General features: G+C 37.9%; 2 protein-coding genes across 2 annotated transcripts; both read left to right on the top strand.

Moving 5' to 3' along the window:
- Positions 1-21: 21 nt before the first annotated feature.
- lg12h9orf85 (linkage group 12 C9orf85 homolog) lies at positions 22-4,013 on the top strand. Its single transcript, XM_063490065.1, has 4 exons — positions 22-188; positions 1,112-1,218; positions 1,603-1,716; positions 3,270-4,013. Exons 1-4 carry the CDS (start codon positions 87-89, stop codon positions 3,511-3,513), a joined length of 567 nt encoding a protein of 188 aa, XP_063346135.1. The 5' UTR covers positions 22-86; the 3' UTR covers positions 3,514-4,013.
- A 3,770-nt stretch (positions 4,014-7,783) lies between these two features.
- gda (guanine deaminase) lies at positions 7,784-14,949 on the top strand. Its single transcript, XM_063490358.1, has 14 exons — positions 7,784-7,882; positions 8,410-8,498; positions 8,676-8,847; positions 9,055-9,142; positions 10,991-11,096; positions 12,031-12,058; positions 12,155-12,262; positions 12,439-12,546; positions 12,647-12,744; positions 12,865-12,932; positions 14,005-14,151; positions 14,329-14,447; positions 14,550-14,577; positions 14,677-14,949. The coding sequence occupies exons 3-14, from the start codon at positions 8,686-8,688 to the stop codon at positions 14,739-14,741; spliced, it is 1,125 nt and encodes a 374-aa protein (XP_063346428.1). The 5' UTR covers positions 7,784-7,882; positions 8,410-8,498; positions 8,676-8,685; the 3' UTR covers positions 14,742-14,949.
- The last annotated feature ends 828 nt before the right edge of the window (positions 14,950-15,777 follow it).

The raw sequence follows: 15,777 nt of genomic DNA, 5'->3' as shown, positions 1-15,777 counted from the left end.
TTCTTCCGGGTTAGTGCTCTCGCTCGGCGGCATGGTGCTTAGTTTGTGTATCTGTGTAACGTGTGTGGCTAAAAAGGTTTAATAACATGAGTTCTCAGAGAGGTAATATATCTCGATCGCGGGGCCAGAAGCATCAAAACACAACCTCGTTTAAAAACGACAAGTACGGGGCGACTACACAAGTGAAGGTGTGTCAGATTCAGCTTTGCTGAGCTAAGAAGTTATTTAGCCTTGTATTGCATTTTGAATATTGGGCCATTTTATCAATTATTGGGCCATTTTATCAAATTTTCAGAATATTTTCGGCTAGCCCATTTCAGATTTTGCTAAAGGTTTTATGGTCCAAAGTTTGGACGTGTGTGTGCTGTGAATTTTTTTTCTTCGTGTATCAAATACTTTTCAAGATATTTGAAAACCTGAGGTGTCCTACCATAAATTTAATTTTGAAAAGTATTCTGTGTGTTTAATTTTGCATTATTGCGAAACACAATTATATCTAATAACTATTCAGAAATTACCTGAATAGTCTGAAGACTTCAGTGTGAAGTTTTTATTAGCGTTGTTGAATGAGTCTTGTATTTATTATTTTATTTTATTATTCTTAGCTTTTCTGTGTTATAACTAGCCAATACATTCTGATACATTTTATGGTAAGAAAGTAAGAAAGGCTAGTGAAAGTTTCTGACTTTTATCTTTAATAGTTTTTGAGATACTCATGTGTCACGTCATTTTACCATAGTGCAAAAAAAAGAAAAGTAAAGTTGTGTATGTGTGTGAAGCTATAATTTGCACAGAAGCCATTATATAAACTAACTATGCACCACAAAATTTGTAGGTAAATCATCGAACAGAATGGTGATTTGAGACAGAGTGGTCTTATTGCTTAATTAATGCTCCCAATAAGTGTTAATTAAGGAAAGTTAAACTTATTCACAATATTCATTTATTTGAGAAAGGCTAAGACTGTAGGGAGTTTGTACTTTTTTCTTCCTGTCATTTCTGCCAGTGATAAATCATTTCCTGTGAAAACTTGTTTATAGCTCTTGCTTTGTTAAACACACATAATATTTGAACATCTCTATTGTCTTTGCTTCTCTAATCTCAATTGTAGAAGGCAAATTCAAAGATCCATGATGGGCTTTGTCAACACTGTAAAGGTGTTCTTGAGTGGAAAGTTAAGTACAACAAATACAAGCCACTAACACAGCCTAGAAAATGGTAAGTATACATAAGTATTGCATACTTTGATTTCAGTGCACAGGGCTAGGGGCAAATTCTTACAGCTGCTCATGAAAATGCACATCAAGTAACAATAAAGCAGTCGGTGAATTGAAGAGAGTCAGCATTAAGTTTATTTCAGTTTATCGGCTTCTTTTTTTTTACCCGTGCAAAAAATGAAACTACAACACGAACATCCTTTGCTTATTTCATGTCGTACATGATTTTAGCCATCTCATTTTTTCATGGTGGCAGACTTTGAAAATTAGCCACTAAATATTTTATCTCCACTGCTTAGAATAATTTTCCCAAAACATGGATATATTGTTTTAAGTGGCAAGTTAAATACATTGGCCTTAATAATCTGTTGTTTTCTTTTTGCAGTGTCAAGTGCTCCCAAAAGACAATAAAAGATGCGTATCACATCATTTGTAAGCCCTGCTCTCTTCAGCTAGAGATCTGCTGCAAGTGTGGGAAGAAGGAGGAGATTGTTATTCCGTAAGAGGATAAGTTAGCGTGTGTTTTGTCCTTATATACATTAATGTACAAAGTACGAACTCACCCATCATTTCTTCATATTTTGCTTCCAAGGTGCCAGACTGTAAAATGGTCTTGAGCAATAGTTCCTCAGGCTTTCAGAAAGTCTTTCATAGTTTTTCTTTGAACATTGGCTGCTTTGTCCACTCATTTCCAGTCCAGTTCTTGTACCTGAGCATTTTTTGAGGATTTTTTCTTTGTTAAGCCACTTAATACTGACCTATGAATCATTCAAGCTTCAAAAAAAAAAAAAAAAAAAAACACAGCTAACTCAAAGGAATAAACCAGTGTTACATCTCCATTTAACAGATATTCAACAAACAACAAATTGTATGTTTAGGCGTTTTGTTCCCATTTCTTTAGCTGAAGCTTTGAAAGTGCCAAAGATAAAACTGACAGCCAAAAAATAAATAAAAAATACCCCAAAATTTTGCACATGGTGTGCAGTGTGACTTTAAGAAATTTGAGGAAATTGAACAAAAGAAGAAGTGCCAGGCCTAAAAACAAAACATATCTACAGCAGATGAACAGTATCTAAAAATTATGTTCTTAAGAAATGAAAAAAAAATCAGCAAAGATCTGACACAGGACCTGTGAGATGCATCTGTTGTGTTCACTGAAGCGTCATTTCAGCACTCAGTGGAAGGGTGGCTGTCAAAAAGCCATTCTTGAGGAAGGAAGGAAAGGCTGAGGTATGCCACAGTACACAAAAACTGGACTGAAAATCAGTGGCAACGGGTCTGATGGAGTGATGAAACCAAACTTGACATTTTTGGTTCAAATCATCGTCAGTATGTACAGAGGAATTCAGGAGAGAAGTACAACAGTGAGTGTAGTGAGCCATCTGTGAAACACAGTGGAGGCTCTGTCATGATTTAGAGCTACATTTCAGCAGCCAGTGGTGTCAGTGCAGTAAAAGCATATCTAAATAGAAAAACACAAAGTGAAACACTATGAGTCATGGATTAGTCCCCAAGCCTGGACCTCAACGGTATGGAAGCAGTGTGGGATCATCTTGTCAGAGAAAAGGCAGCTGACATCCAAAGAAGAGTTTTCAATTTTCAGTGTCCTGACAAAATCTAATTTGATGACACCAGTTAATTTTTTTCCTTTCACACTGGCAACAAGTTTTTTAAAATGAACATGAATTACAGGAGTTTCTACATGTGTTAGATTCCTAAAGAGACGGGATAACACCGAAGTGATTTAAACAAATGTATTTTCATCTTTTATCACTGACAAGCACATACACATAATACCATAACTACTGTAAGTCTGCCACCTTGTGGAGAATAAGATACATTATAGCCAATAGTTGACCCTGAACATCATTTCATGGGCTTCTCATATTTTTAAGCATTGCTTTTGGTATCTAAATGTATCTATAATTATATATTTAGAATTTCCTCTAGTTTTTTTAGTTACTGACTTTGTGACAATGCAATACTGGAAGATTTGGATTGTTGGTGCAAAGTTAAACAACAGTTCTTATATCTTTTTTCTTCACCGTGTAGGGTAAACTCACATCTGGAGCAAAAAGAGCAAGAAGTTGATGAACAGAGAAAGAAAGGATGTCGACGAAGGAAGAAAGACATGGATGGTTTGGACAGTGATGATGATTACGATGATGATGAAGATGACTTTGATGACTGTGAAGAGGAGGAAGATGAAGATTTAGACGAGGACTCTGCAGCAAAAAAGCCACAGAAAAAATCCGCCGTGCTGCCGGACCTGTCCCCAATCAATATTGAAGATTAAACACAATAAGAGTTCTTTTCAAACCTGTGTAACAAATAGGAGTTTTTGGGGCAAAATACAGTATCGGGTTTGTTGCAGAAGCTCTCTTAGAATAATATATGCCAATAAGCCGATGCTGCCTGCTTGATGCAGAGCATGAAAAAGGAAGTCAGGTGATGAAATGCACAAAAACTGCCAGATGACATCAGAGGGAACAACGTAATTTTTCTTTTTAATTGAGTCGGTGTTCTTTCTAAAGAGTTTTTAGTTCTGTAAATTGCTTAAACTGCCATAAATAATGTTTTATAGACTTTCATGCATTTTGCAAACATTTTGCAATAAATCACTCTGGTTAGTAATGTGTTTGCAGTGTTCAGCTTTATGCCGCTGCTGAGCAGTTAGTACACCGAGAGATGTTCCTAATATTTTGGCTGTTGATGTTAATAGGTTTGGCTATCATAAACAGACTGAAATGTATCCAAGACACACTGTATACGTTTTTAGTTAGGTAGCACCAATTATTGCAGTTTTTTATTTGATTTTCTTTTGTTTTATTTGTGTTTAAATATTAAAATCTTAAGAATATCACTGGTTCTTCTAAAATGTACAATCACATAAATGTAATACAGCAGTTTTTCCTCAGAGAACTTCTACTACACATTTAAACATTTATCATATTCTATACAAACATTCACCAGTGTCATCTGCTTTTTGTACATACACTCACGAGGCACTTTATTACGTATATCTCGTCAGTACTTAGTTGGACCCCCTTACGCTGGAAACATTCCCCAGAGATTTTGGTCCATACTGGCCTGATTGCTGCAGATTTTTCAGCTACACATCTATGCGATGAATCTCCCGTTTCACCACATCCCAGAGCTGCTCTACAGGATTGAAATCTGCTGATAAGTTAAGCCAATTTGAGTACAGTGAACTCGTCGCGTTCAAGAAACCAGTTTGTGGCGTGACTTGTTATCTTGCTGGAAGCAGCCATCAGAAGGTTGATACGCTGTGGTCATAAAGCAAAAAGACTCGGGTAGCCTGTAACATTTAACAGATACTCATTTGCCAAAACATAGTATGCCAAAAAAGATACCTCTGTTACACCACCAACAACCTGAAATGTTGATCTAAGGCAGAATGGTTGCATGCTTTTATATTGTCTGTGCCAAGTATCACCCTACTGTCTGAATGTTGCAGAAGAAATGAATCATCAAACAAGGGAACATTTTTCCAATCTTCTATTGTTCAATTTTGGCGGCTCTAAGCAATTTATATCCTCAGTGTCCTGTTTTTACAGGCACCCGGTGTGGACTTCTATTGCTGTAGGCCATCTGTTTCAAGGTTGAACATGTTGTGCGTTCAGAGATGTCCTTCTGCATACCTCAGGTTGTAACAAATTGTTATTTGTTGCCTTCCTATCTGATTGGTTTTGCAGGAAAATCCCAGCAGATCAGTAGTTTCTGGAACACTCAGACCAGCCTGTCTGGGACCAACAATCATGCCATATTCAGAGTCACTTAAATCAACGTTCTTTCCGTTTCTAATGCTCGGTTTGAACGTCAGCAAGTTGTCTTGACTACGTCTACATGCCTGAATTGAGTTGGTGTAATGTGATTGGCTGGTTAGATATTTGTCTTAACGAGTGGTTGCATTAACAAAATGGCTCGTAAGTTTGTTTGATGAGAACTGTTACACATACACTCATTTTGTTTAGTGTGAAATCTTTAAGTCGACTTTCCATTACTGAATAACCTGGAGTTACTTGAAAGCAGGTCTTTTTGTGTGTGCTGGCACCATCTAAAATTAACATGTGTTGTAATTTATCATGTGGGCTTCATACATTTAAAAGCATGTGGTGATGTTTCAAATACTAATTCCTCAATAAAAAATGAGTCATTGTAATAAAGGACAAGAGTGGGTGACCACATCACTGGGCTCCAAGGGTTCCCTCGAAAATTTGCGTCACATGCCTTTGTTCTGCTTATATACTCATGACTGAGAATTAAAAAAAAAAAAAAAAAAAAAGCCTAATTTGATGCTGACGCATTATTTTTTCCAACTAAAGAGCTTCCAGAAATATATTAATAACTTTGGATGAGGTAACAGCATCATCATGAGACCTGCTGGTTTTCATTTAAGTTTAATGCAGTGCAAACCAACGATGCCAATTCAAGGTTGCCACACATAAACTTCACAAAGAAGTGGCTGTATTAATAAAGGAAGAGAAATTGAATGTGTGTTTTTGAAGGTGTTGTTGCCTCACATGTCATTTTGTTATAATTCTCTTGCAAATTATAAATGTAAAGCTATAGTTTAGCAAAATATTTTTGATATTATTACCAATATATTACCTACTTTTACCTTTTATTTACCTTATTAATGCTTTATAATTTTCAATAACCAGTTGCTTATTAGCTTGGTATTGAGAAAACAGTAGTAAATGTTAATTGGAGCAAAGCCTCTACAGCCTTTGTCAAACATGGGCAAACTACAGTGGAAAAGAGGAACAGGTCATATCCTATATTATTTAAACCACATTTTTTGTATGCTTATATATAAAAGAAGGGATAGTTCAGATACTTTCGTGCACAATAAAGAACACATAGATCCACTTTTTAATCCTACGGATTTTACGGATGTGATCAGAAGCTTGCATCCACCCATCATAGGCATGAATGTCATGGTATGTTGGCCAGATGAGACAAAGATTCAACTGTCTGGCCACAATGACAAAAGAAATGTTTGGAGGAGTAAAGGTGAGGCTTTCAAACTTAAAATATTGTACCAGCTGTCAAGCATGGTGGTAGTAGTGTCATGCTCCTTGGCCGTTTTGGTATCGGCTGTACCGTATGTTGCACAAAGTGAATTGAATAATGAAGAAGGAGGACAGTGACCCCAAGCACACATCAAGCTTGGTTTTGAAAATGGATAAAGCAGGCTAACATTAAACTTCTGGGATGGCCTTCCCAAAGTCTCGAACTCAACTCTATTGAAAACGTATGGACTATGCCTAAAAGCTGAGTCTGTGCCAGGAAACCAACCAATTTAAATGTACTCTGTCAAGATGAGTGATCAAGTCTTCAACCAGAATTATGCCAGATATTTATTGATGGCTACCAAAAAGCATCTAGGTGAGATGCAACTTACTAAATGACGTTTAACCAAATATTTGTGGGGATGTATGTATAATTGAGCCTGTATGTGTACTTTTGAAAATCTATAATAATTCAAGTTTGTGCCAGGAGTTCTTGTTTAAACCCTGGAAAAGAAACAGTAATGATGAATGCCTGTAAACGTCTGACCAGAGCTGTGGGTTGATTGGGGTGGCTGCAGCTCAGGTAGACCAGGTCATTTTACTGATGAAGGTTAGTGGTTCGATCCTTGGCTCCTCCTGTCTGCATGCCAAGTATCCTTGGGCAAGATACTAACCCCAAGTTGCTCTCCGATGCATCCATCGGAGTATGATTGTTGGGAAGCACTAAAAGCTTAGAAGAAAGTGACTGGGTGAATGCGACATGTTGTATAGAGCGCTTTGAGTACTCCAGGAGAGTAGAAAAGCGCTATATAAGAATCAATCCATTTACCATTGATAGTTCTGTTTCTGGGGTCATCAAATGTATCTAATTAATACAACTTTTGTATTTGTCGGGAATTATAGGCTGTATTTTTTCAAATGAAAGACTAATTTTAAAGACTTTTTCACCTCTGATTGCTTATTCCCAAAAGCTGACTCGGTTTAATTAACTTAAATATTATAATAAAGAAATAAAGCTTTAGTTTCATTTATTTATTTTACATGACCAAAAATTTCTTTACTTTCTCTAAAATGAACTTACACTGAAGCATTTTTTTATGCTTACGTCTAAATTTGCGCAAAAGAAACGACGGAAAGTGCGAGCTGTTTCTGTCTTTTGCGCTGATTTCTGAGTGGTCATGTTTCTTTTTAGAAACCTTGACCACTATAAAGTTTACTGTTCAGCAGAAAGCAGTGACTCATGGATAACTTTGATACTTTGCACCTCATACTAAGCCAGGATAACAAAGGCAAAACATCAAATTCCTCCTTAAGCTTATCAGATCACACGTTACAAGTGTTAGAACATCTAGACGGGACGATCCCGACATGCACACCCTGTCCTCTCATTGGCTGCTCAAGATCTCTGCCGTCAGGTGGTGTTTGGTACTGGCAGAGGACAAATACCCGACTCGATCCCGCTGTATCTCACTGCTGCGCCGCGACTTACCTGGAGAAGAAATGGCGAACTCCGACCGAGCCGACACTGCAATAGCCGTCGTCTACAGGGGCACGTTTGTCCACTCGACTCAACAAACGGCGCTAGAGATCCTGGAAGATGCGCTCCTGGGAGTGGATGCACAGGGAAAGGTTTGTGGAATTCCAGAATACATTGTTTGCGTTTTACATTTGATAAATATCTTGATGACGATTTTTAACTGGCAAAAGGGTAAATCAGGCTTCAGGGCGTAAATCTGGTATAATATGCTAGGCTATTTTAATTTTCTCATATAATTAGCTGTTGCTGAGCAACTTTGGCAGTATGGCCAACAGTAAACCCCCTGATACAGAACACTTAATAGCATTATAAATAGACGCCTACAGTGCACCTGCCTGATTACAACGTGTGTAATAAAAAAAAAAGATATATAACTTTTAATATGAATTTTTTTTTTTTATCCTCAGAAAATAATAGATTCTGGTCTCGGTTGTTGTGGACAAAGGAATATGTTTGTAAACGGTTGATGAAAATACATTTTAAGCTAAAGGTATTAAAAATATACAGCTGTCTATTTTCTTCCAAAGCCTCCCCCTAAGCTCTCAGTTCTCTCAGCTTGCTTAAACACCTTTCTGCATGTATGCTTTTAACCCCGGTCTGATTTACATTCTGCGGTCAGATTGCTTTTATCAGGGAAGGCAAGGAGTTAGAAAAACTGTCCCAGACCTTTGGATTCAAGACATCTGACATCACTCAGCTGGCACAACAGTAAGTTTATTATATAATCTTGATGTGATTTCAGTAAATCAGAGATTGCTTGCGTTATAATTTCACACATATAGATATAAAGAAAAGGGATGGATAGATGGATGCTCATCTTTGTATTGGAAGAAAGTGATTTCTTTCATAGGTCATAAAGCAATTTTTTGGTTTGCTTCATTCTAGTGAGTTCTTCATGCCAGGACTTGTAGATACCCACATCCATGCATCACAGTATAGCTACGCTGGCACAGCATTGGACATGCCGTTACTGCAGTGGCTTAATGCTTACACCTTTCCTGTGGAGTCACGCTTCAAGGACTTGGAGTTCGCCCGCAAGGTCTACTCTCAAATAGTGGTGAGTTTGCCAGCATCAAGAGATAAGTGACTTTGGACACTTATTTCTTGATGTCAAACTTTGAACATTCGCATCAGTTAAAAGTTGTTGATTAAAGACATTCAACAAGCCAAAAAAGAAATCAGATTGTGACACAGCCTGTGAGTTAAGGGTCTCAGAAGTGTTGATTTGGTCTTAATCCTGTGATATGATCCCTGTGCTTTACAGAGAAGAACTCTGAGAAATGGAACAACAACTGCATGTTACTTTGCTACGATTCATACTGAAGCTTCTCTGTTGCTGGGCCAGATTGCAAGTAAGATGTCTTATACTAAAACACATACACAAACACACACTTTGAGCTGAATGTTTATATTGAAGCATTACAGTAGGCCTCTTAATTCTTTAAATATATATCACATTTGTTTTTTATGTGTAATAAGCTACGATAATATTTTTAAATTTCCCATAGTTTAAGATGACAAGATAAGGAAGCTGGACTTTACTGAAGGCTGTGCTAATAATATAAAAGTGACTAGAAATCATCAGAATACTAGTTTGCCTCACTTCTATACAATCACCATCATGTGCAGTATGTTATGATGCTCTGACTCAGACTCAGTTATTTAATTTTTTTTCTTGCCTTTCTTCACTCTAACGATATGCTTCATAAACACTGCAAAGAAATGGTCCTTCACCTTTATACCCTAGCTTTATCTTGTTCCTGTCATATTATGTAACACTGAACACACACGCAAATGAATTTGTAATGATGTAACCCTAACGCATCAAACCCTGTTATTGGCAACTTTACAGAGTCATTTTGTGCAATCAGGGGCATTGAACTCTTAACTTTGTCCTGCCCTGAGTAGCTGTTCCTAGAGAACCGTTGAACAGAGGCATGTGCTTGTGTATAGGCACGTTAGAGTATTTCCAAACCGTATATTTAACATGAATAAAGCTTAAGAATATACTTGCAACAAACCAATTTGTTCAGTCCAGGTTCAAGCTCGGATACAGCGATATAGTTTTTCCGACAGATCAGACACAAAATGTTCTATCATAGCTAGACCACATAATCTTAGAGTTGTGAAACCACACCTGACAACAGAGGTGTAGATCTGAGGTTTGTAGTGACTAACCTATCAAGCTACACCCTAAAGCATGCTACGATGTGTAATATTGCTCTCTGTAAATGGGAGGGCCATTTATTAAAAGAACATCATGTTCTATTGTATGGGCTTGAAACTTGTGATCGAGACCATAAACAAACTGGGAAAATGTTTACTGAGGTCATATATCAAGTGAGCAGTAGAGTCATTATCCCATAGAAGTCATTCACTTCACTTTACAGGGAGAAATAGAAAATTTTCCATCTTATATACACAGATAATAAACAAGCAAAGACTAGACACACCTAGAAAGCTTAAATCACATGTGTGGGCATGTCCGTGGATGAAAAATAATGCAGCTGTCTAACGATGGGATGCAAAAGAAAGTGCCGTTTTTCAACTGTCTTACATCCTAACTTCTGTAACCTGATCACCTGAGGATTTTACAGCACAATAATCTGTTTAACAAAGCATTTTTTAATGGTTGCAAATAGTACATCTCTGGGATAAACTCAGCCTGGTAGCAGGAGTATTCCACCTGGACTCAAAGCATATCACGAGAGGAAACACACCTGTGTACCTAATTATTTCACTTAGCTGCCTCCGTATCAGGCCTCTGGTGTCGTGCTAACTGAACGGCTGACTTGACCTATCGTTAATCCTATCAAAACAAAAAGCCATATTATTGCAAGCGGTACTGCTGAACCTGTTTAGCACTAAAATGCATAAACTTCCATGTTACACAATACATACTTAGCAAATGAGTCTGCGTGCATTTATATCAGATGACTGGCATAAGGAGTTACAACAAGATTTTACTCTGACATGTGTAGGGCCTTTCAAGGTCTAAGGGACGCACACACAGATGACATTACGGAGGCTGTTTATTATATGTGAGCATCACAACTGGACAAATACTCTTCATTTAACATGAAGTGACAATGACTGACCTTTGTCCTCGAAAATCAAATTAAATCAAATACTCAGTAACAGCTTTGAAAGGATTCATGTTTACTTATGTTCCCGTTTACTCACCGATGCCTTTCTTGCAGATAACTTTGGACAGCGTGCTTTGGTTGGCAAGGTGTGCATGGACAGGAACGAATGTGTGAAACATTACAAAGAGACCTTGCAGGATTCTCAAGACGAGACCTGTCGGTGGGTATTAGCGGCTTAGTACAGTATAGCAGTGTTACATTGTGTTACAATGTTCTTTCAGTGTAAAGATATACCATGACAGAACAAGTTTGGTTACTTTGTAATTATTCAGTCTGGATCGTAAAAGAGGCATTTAAGCTTTAAGCCTTTTTGTCTGAGACTCTGATACAGATTTTTCCAGATTGATGCCAAATGTGTTACAGATCAAACGGATGTAAAAATATATATATTTATGTGGGAGTTAATCTGATATCATATCAACACTATATGGAAAAAATACTGTTTCATTGGTGAAAAAGTAGAAAAAAAAACGAAGAAGTGAAGGTATCACTTCTTTAGTTGCAGTTGTGGTCAAAAGTCAACATAAACTCATGGGCATGGCTGTCATGTGCTTATAATACTTTCTTTGAACTGATCATTCTCAGGTGGTGGAATGATTGTAAAGCACCCATTTTTAATGAGTGTAAAAACCAAGAATAGAGTTCCTGTGTTTCCTGGCACAGACTCTGCTTTTAAGCGTAGTCCACAAATTCTCAATAGGGCTGAGGTTGGAGCTTTCGGAGCTTAATGTTAGCCTGCTTTATCCATTTCCAAAGCCAGTTTTGATGGGCGTTTGGGTTCTGTTGGGTCCTATTGGAAAAACTATTTGTTGCTTTCATGAATTCGCCAATTAGCAATAACATCTCAATGCTCAATTTCAAAGCACAAATTCCACAGAATTAGAAATTTAAGGTCCCAATTTAACAAAATCACACATGAAAACAAAATATATAACATTAAATCGCACAAATATGCCGGCCGTGCTTCAGTAACCGTGATTACAAGCAGATCTGTTCTGAGCACAAGTTTCAGCTGCAAAAATAGATGATTTTTGATATCAGTGAAGGTATCTGCCACAGATAAATAAACTACATTGTTAATTTGCTCTCTGAAGGTTCATTAAAGAGCTTCTGGAGAAAAGGGTAAGATTCTTTAATACAATAAACAGGACTTTTCAAAGATATTAGAAAAAAGAAGTTTTCTGATTGTCTGTCTCTCCTTCCGTCCTCTGAGGGCAGTACCCTTTAGTGAAGCCTGTGGTCACTCCCCGTTTTGCTCCATCCTGCACAGGAGCGTTGCTCGAGCAGCTGGGAGAAATCGCTAAAAATAACAACCTGCACATTCAGGTGAGTCAAACTAGGCTATGTCTGCAGGAGACTTTTGAGGTAATGAGGTAAAATGCACACATACATATTTGGCATAATGCAGCAACTGTGCTGCCACTCAATCTGAATGCTAGAGCTTTTGTCAGAGGCTTTCTTAAGCTATCACTTGAATATCTGATGTGTTTCTTTATTGTCAGAGTCATATCAGTGAAACTCATGAGGAGGTAAAGCTTGTAAAGGAGTTGTTTCCCGAATCAGAGTCTTACGCAGATGTCTATTACAAACACAACCTGCTAACTGACAAGGTTAGTACACCCCTGCCTGCACACGATCAGACATTTTTACACAAAACATTATATAAATACTTACAACCACTGACACTATTAATGATGGGGTGATTCACAGACAGTGATGGCCCACGGGTGCCACCTCAGTGATGAAGAGTTGGCTCTGTTCAGAGAGACTGGAGCCTCTTTGTCCCACTGTCCCAATTCCAACTTTTCGTAAGTACTTTATGGATTCTAGAACCATATCTGACCAAGTGCCATGAAACAAGGTCTATGAAGTTTTACATAATGAACACAGTTTGATTGTCATCTCTCTCTCTCTCACCGTCTATCCAGGTTGTGCAGTGGAGTGTTAAATGTCCGCAACGTCCTGAAACACAAAGTAAAGTTGGGGCTGGGAACAGGTGGGAGAGCAGAGCAAGTGTGAACACAGTTTTAATTTTGCAAACACACCAGTTCACACCATAAGGAAGTCATAAAATGATGTGTGATGATTAAGCTTTTGTAAACTCTGGCCCACACTAGTGCACATTGTTATCAATTAACTAAATCTTCAGCAACAATCATTTTAAAGTTTTATTATACAACTGGGAGGTTCAGAATCCAGGTCAGCTTAAAGGTGTAAAGTTAAGCTCAAAGTTGGTAAAACTTTTGATTTAATAGATGCTTTTGCTGCAACACAAAGTGGTGGGGAATAATAAGGAAAAGATCTAGGAATCAGTGATGTCACACACTAACACTAGAATGGCGCCACAGCAAATGGGAGCTCAAAAGGTTTTACGATTATAGGGAAAACCCGACAACGCCATCCTGGGAATTTCACCAAGGGAATATTTAGTTTGAAACTACGTTAATTATCAGTGATCCTTCCAGTGATGTAACACAAAAACTAGAATCTATGAATCAAACAATCATTCAGAAACCGAACATATAAACAAAAACACATACAAACTGCTCAACATTAATAACAATAATAATAACAATAATACAATAATAATAATTTAATGCATTAAATGCACATTAACAGGCTTCCATATATTCCATAGACAGCTCAAACGCTATTCTAAACATTTTGGTTCACTGTAGAAATCCAAGTCAGTTGTGGGGTTCAGAGAAAATAATCAGCAGGTGATCTCTACAAAAACACAAGTAATACCAATCACCAAAATTGTAGCCAATTCAGGCTGAGGCAGGGGCAACATGTGCATGACTCCTATCTTTCACAGCTAGGGAAGTCAGGTGACCAAAGGCCCAGGTATATATGGCAACAGATGAGCGAGTCAGGGATGCGCAGATGGCAGCCATTATCTATAGTCACATCATATAACGGGATTGGCCACCAATCAGTGATTAACAAAGCAATATGAAAATATGATATAATATAATTTCACACATCAGAAAACTAAACAAAGCAAGTGCCTGCCTTTCATATTTTTTCATTGCCCTGTCCTGTCTGTGTCTGTGGTGCTGTACCAGATGTGGCCGGAGGCTACTCCGCCTCTATGCTCGATGCTGTGAGGAGAGCTCTGGATGCATCTAAAGTCTTGACCATCCAGGACCCAAAATACAAAACACTCAGTTTTGAGGAGGTGTTCAGAATAGCCACACTGGGAGGCAGTCAGGGTAAGCCATTCAAAACTAGAAGTTCTTTAGTAAACATTATGATTAGCACTATTATGATAACAGAAGTAGTAATAGACATGTGCTCAGTAGCTATGTAGTCATAGAGCTCATCTTTTTGATGAATTAACTGTCCCCACATTAAGAAACTGTTTATTTATGATGCCTGTCTTTCTGTAGCCTTGTCCTTAGATGACCAAACAGGGAACTTTGAAGTTGGCAAAGACTTTGATGCCCTGAGGATTAATGTAGCTGCTGAGGGTGGGCCTATCGATCTCATCCAGGACGAGGAACCAAAGGTTGGTCTAAACTGGTTGAAATGAATGAATTAAAGCAAAACAAACTAACAAAATAAACTCTAATTGGAGTCTCACAATAATCTATAATATCTTGAATTTCAGATTCTTTTGGAAAAATTCTTGAATTTGGGTGAGTGTCACTTTCTTTTTGCTCCAGAAAATCTCAGTTTAATGTGACTTTGATGTGTTATGAGCCATTTGCTTATCTCCCTTTCTTTTTCTGTGTCAGGTGATGATCGTAACATCGTGGAGGTGTTTGTAGCTGGCAGGAAGGTGGTGCCGATCACAGAATAAATACAACTGTACCTGTCTCACAGCCTAAAATACACGTCCAGGATATCCAACACGATAGAAATCAACCCTGTGCCTGCAAAAGAGACAAAATTGAATTAATCAGAGCATAAAACAGAGACTGTATTTCAATTCACATAAGCCCAGTGGTCACCTGAGCTGGAATACAGTCTGCTGCATGAGTCTTTAAACATAACTGCTACATTGTAAAAAGGAGAATAAGGGATTTAATAACTGTACTTAAATAAAAGTACTTTGCACTTTTTTAGACGGTTGTTGCCAGTAGAGAGCCAGGTGTGTGTCATTTTTGCCTACTACTAATGCACCACCACTCTCTGATTAACAAAGCACTTTTTTAAATCTTCCCTTTGTTCACAAAGACATCATGCTTATTATTTAAACTTCTTCCTTAAACTTGTTTTTTAAAAAACTCCTGGAGAAGTTTTAAATACTAGTTTTCTATTGCAGGTTGATATTTTAGTGTCACAATTGTCCACGAAGTTCCGTGCTTGTGATTTAAAGATGCTCAGTGTGCCACTGCAGTGCCTGACCCGATTATCTTCAGTGGTTGATGCTCCAATTTATAATGCTTGTGCAGCAAAAGCATCCTTTGTGATTCAAAGACTGGAACTGACTTGACTTCTGATTATAAAATACCAAATAGCACATGATTATATAACCCCAATTCCAAAAATCCTCAGAAAAGTTGGGACAGGGTCATGTTTATAGCACTGTGCAGCATCCCCTCTTCTTTTAGCAGCAATCCATAAACATTTAGGAAGTGAGGAGACAGATTTCTGGACTTTTTGAGGAGGAATGTTGTCATATATTGGCCTGATATACCATTGTAGCTGCTCAAAAGTCCTGGGTCTTCTTTCCTGTATTTTCCATTTCATGATATGCCTGGACTGCAGGCAGGCCAGCACCCAGACTCTGCTACTATGATGCCATGCTGTTGTAAGAGCTATGCAGTTTAGCACTGAACGTGTTTTTGAGCCCATGCACTCATTTCCATGACAGAGTCAAGCCTGTTTTCAGC

This window comes from Pelmatolapia mariae, linkage group LG12 (genome assembly GCF_036321145.2).
Source record: "Pelmatolapia mariae isolate MD_Pm_ZW linkage group LG12, Pm_UMD_F_2, whole genome shotgun sequence".
Taxonomy (NCBI): domain Eukaryota; kingdom Metazoa; phylum Chordata; class Actinopteri; order Cichliformes; family Cichlidae; genus Pelmatolapia; species Pelmatolapia mariae.
Note: the sequence above shows the minus strand (reverse complement) of the source record. Positions and strands in the feature narration are given on the sequence as shown.

Excerpts from the sequence above, each read along its gene's own strand:
- lg12h9orf85 (XM_063490065.1), top strand. The coding sequence starts at position 87 with ATGAGTTCTCAGAGAGGTAATATATCTCGATCGCGGGGCCAGAAGCAT. Across the intron at positions 1,219-1,602 it reads CTAACACAGCCTAGAAAATG|TGTCAAGTGCTCCCAAAAGA; the intron begins GTAAGTATACAT and ends TTCTTTTTGCAG. Across the intron at positions 1,717-3,269 it reads AAGGAGGAGATTGTTATTCC|GGTAAACTCACATCTGGAGC; the intron begins GTAAGAGGATAA and ends TTCACCGTGTAG.
- gda (XM_063490358.1), top strand. The coding sequence starts at position 8,686 with ATGCCAGGACTTGTAGATACCCACATCCATGCATCACAGTATAGCTAC. Across the intron at positions 9,143-10,990 it reads GTTGCTGGGCCAGATTGCAA|ATAACTTTGGACAGCGTGCT; the intron begins GTAAGATGTCTT and ends CCTTTCTTGCAG. Across the intron at positions 12,745-12,864 it reads TGTCCCAATTCCAACTTTTC|GTTGTGCAGTGGAGTGTTAA; the intron begins GTAAGTACTTTA and ends CCGTCTATCCAG.